Source organism: Pygoscelis adeliae, unplaced genomic scaffold, assembly GCF_000699105.1.
Source record: "Pygoscelis adeliae isolate BGI_AS28 unplaced genomic scaffold, ASM69910v1 Scaffold49, whole genome shotgun sequence".
Classification (NCBI taxonomy): Eukaryota; Metazoa; Chordata; class Aves; order Sphenisciformes; family Spheniscidae; genus Pygoscelis; species Pygoscelis adeliae.
In genome coordinates this window covers 247558-251036 of record NW_008825545.1, presented here as the reverse complement: position 1 = coordinate 251036, position 3479 = coordinate 247558, and the positions used below count along the sequence as shown (strand labels likewise).

The 3479-nt window shown below is 38.1% G+C and overlaps 1 protein-coding gene across 1 annotated transcript in view; it reads left to right on the top strand.

The window, feature by feature from the left end:
* The window catches only part of MAPK12 (mitogen-activated protein kinase 12), a 51873-nt gene that overhangs the window by 10275 nt on the left and 38119 nt on the right, over positions 1 to 3479 (top strand). Inside the window, exon 3 of the mRNA XM_009332025.1 lies at positions 1993 to 2051. Coding sequence (XP_009330300.1) covers positions 1993 to 2051 — 59 coding nt within the window. The remainder of the gene's footprint in view (positions 1 to 1992; positions 2052 to 3479) is intronic.

Below are 3479 nucleotides of genomic sequence, written 5' to 3'. Positions count from 1 at the left end.
AAAAGACTACCATTAAAAAGTTAACTTCCTTCTTTTTAATACTGAAATCTTTGGAGAGCACGCAACTTTTCTGGCGGTGTATGCTCTGTGCGTGTGGGTGTACACATGCTGCCTTAGGAAATGCCCGTAGAGCTGCATTATGCTCCATTGTTGTCACATACATCTTCCTAATTCTTCTCTCCTCCCTTTCTCTCCCTGCTTCCACGCAGAAATGGAAAACCTTATATAAAACTGTCATGCAAAAAAAAAAAAAACAAACCAAAAAATTCTTGCTGTAATGTTAGCACTGAAGGTATTACTCCAATTAATAACCACATCCTCTGTGGGTTTAATTATTGTTTTATGGTAGTTATATTATTCTTATTTAATTAGTTTCATATAACAGTCCTCAGGAAAATATTATTAGTGATTTTTTTCAAAGATATATGTGACTACGAAGAAAAAGAGTTGTAATTTTCTGTCTTTGTCTTCATTAGTTTTTCTATCTTGTTCATCATTATGACATCTTGATAATATCCAGGCTAACTGTAGTAGTTCCCCCTGAATGTGGAAAAGATAAAAAAACGTGCAGTAAGGATTTCATCACAGCTGGAGATTTTTATTTAAAGCTTTAAATATAGGAAGTCGCCTTTCTTTTCTTGCATTTTTTCCCTGCATTTCTGCTTTCGCTTCTTTTTACTTTCACGTACTTTTTTTTTAAAGAACTCTGTTTTGTGGAGCAATTAAGACATAGTAGTAATGTCCAAAATCTATCTTGACTGTTATCAAAGTGGATTTTGCAGTCGTGTTTTAGTACTTTGATGGTAACATCAGACAACCTAATATGCCGTTACCCCTGGTGTCTTTCTTGCAGCTTCTAATTTTACACAGTTTTAGTTCGATATATAATCTGATGTCCTTGAATTGCATGGCCGTGGAGATAGGTCTGAACAAGGTTATAAAGGTTATTAGTCTTTTCGCTTGCTTTCCAGCAAACTCCTGCACACCCCTGTCAACACGGCAGCCTGCACCTGGGAGACACCATGAACAGTCCAGGGCTTCGGGGGCTTCCTCTGAGCAGACAGAAATGGTCGTGAATTAGTAGTAGATGTAGAAAAGAAGCAACTCTCAAAGCCTGTGCTACTCAGGCACTACCTGGATTAAGCAGCATCCAGGCTGACATCTGGCTTTAGACAATTCCAGCTACATCTTTTGGAGCATCAAGTTCTGTATATTTAATTTTCTGGTGTTTAATGGGCTTGAGAGAAGCATTGGCAGTTACCATAATGCATCTAGTCAGTTGGTATAGTTCTGCTGGAAACCATACTAGTAGGAAAAACAGTGGTGGGAAATGTTTTACTAGATTGTTATTTCTCTGTTGAGTGATAGAATGCTTCTGTTTGACAAAAAATACTCTTAAGGAGAACCTAAGGTGTAAGCCTAAGGTGTAAGGTATGATCGTAAATCATACTAAGCTTTTGATATTTTACTCTCTATACAAACAGTTTAGTCCTAGGTTCTTCTCCATTCTCCCAATTACATATTGTAGTCTATGTACCTAAATTACTCTGTTACTGAAATTAGAAGACGCTTAAGGTGTTCTTCATTGTCAGGCAGCAGGCCCAGCTAGGTGAATTGCACTTAAGACTGCTTCAGATTATAAACCGATTTGTCTGGTTTATTTTCGACACTTCAGTGGTTCAAGTTAAAAGATACTCTCTCCTCTTACATAAAACTGTTAGCCTCTGAACTTTTTGTTCAAGTAAATACTTTTTTTAAATTTTTTTATCACAGGGTCAAACAGCCCTCAGAGTTATAAAATACAACACATAACAAATACTGGTGTTGCTAGGCACTACTTTAGGTATTCTTTCTGCCATCTTTATGCCTATAGCGAACATCTCACTGTGGAAATGGTTTTGATTGTATTTTTTCACTTATTATGCAGTTTGGGATTTTTTTGTGTTAAATCAGTATTAATCCATGAGTGTTTTTTCTCTCCCTTATTTTTAGGTCATTGGAATATTGGATGTGTTCACACCAGATGTAACACTGGAGAAGTTTAATGACTTGTAAGTTCTGAGTTGTTTGTGTTTGGGAGCAGGGCATCATTGCTTGTGTGGGAGGAAGGGTTGTTGCTTTTTTAAATTGAGAATTCCAAAATTGTTGCTTCGTGGATTTTTTCTGAATTTCATCTTAATATAACTCTCATGTGCAACTTCAAAATTGGTAGGCTGAGGTTTTCAGACTGTCATTAGAACCAATTACCTATTTTATAAGGTGTGTACTTCTTTCAGCCCTTAGTAGATGGCAGTTTGGTGGCTTCCCTAATCCACCTTTCAAGTACCGATTCCTTACCCTAAGGCCCAGGTTGCCCAAATGATAGGACAATTCTTAACCCAAACAAGTAGGCTGAAAATGATGCCTGCTACACAGCACGTCTCTGGTGTGATCCATCCTAATTCAAGGATTAATTCAAAACTGCTGATGCTGCTGAATTTTTTAGTGGTTATCTGCGCTGTGGTTTGTTGTACTCCCTGACTGGTTTCCCAGTCCAGTGGTCCAAAGAGCACGTGATATAGATCGTTTCTAGCACCAGGCCTGTACATCTCCCTGACCTTTTGGCATCTCAGACACAAGATATTTAGCATGTCTGTTGTTTTGCTTGTGGATCCCACTGCAATTCTTGTGAATTAGAGTCACTAGAGAAACGGTAGTCAGAAGTCCTGGTGGACTTAATGTAGATTTCGTGTTACATTCGTAGAACTGTTCTGGATTTCATCTAATGTAGCTATGTTTTAAAACCAAACTTGCATATTTATATGTTAACAAAGAAAGCTATCTGACAGGAAAATGTAGAAAATGAAGTACAGAAAACACGGACTGTGTGTTCATACTGATCATTTGGGCCAGAATGATCATTGAGCCAAAAAGGATGTTGTCCATATTGCTTATTGTGCTAGCATTTTATACAGCATATGTAATAAAATGCACATGTATATGATTAGCATTCAAGCACTGTGTTTTAAATGGAACCCTAAAATCATCCTTCAAGCTTTGGAGGCACAAGTCAAGTAGGAGGGACATTTTTATAACTGAAACTGCATCGTGTGGACCTATGGCAAAATTTACTTTCAAGACTTTGGGCAAGCTGTTAGAGATGAGCAGAGGTAGATGTGTGTACATTTAAAACAAAAGTGGAGAATCTGCTTTTGTGAATTAAAGGACGGATGGGTCATTTGAAGGAGACTTTCTTTTTGCTGACCAGTCATGAGACGTTATCTGTGGCCTATTGTATAAAGATCAAATTCAAGCAGATTTGGGGCTAGAAGCAGCAGAAGCAAGGTGGATGGTTTTACCAAAGCCAGTCCCTACAGTTCATATTAGCTAAGAAACCCAAGGTCTCAGACAACTTCTAGCTGTAGCATGCCCCTGCTCTACCTGCCACTCTGCTCTCCTGCTCCTCTACTCTACCAGACAATGGAACAAAGATTGAAGAC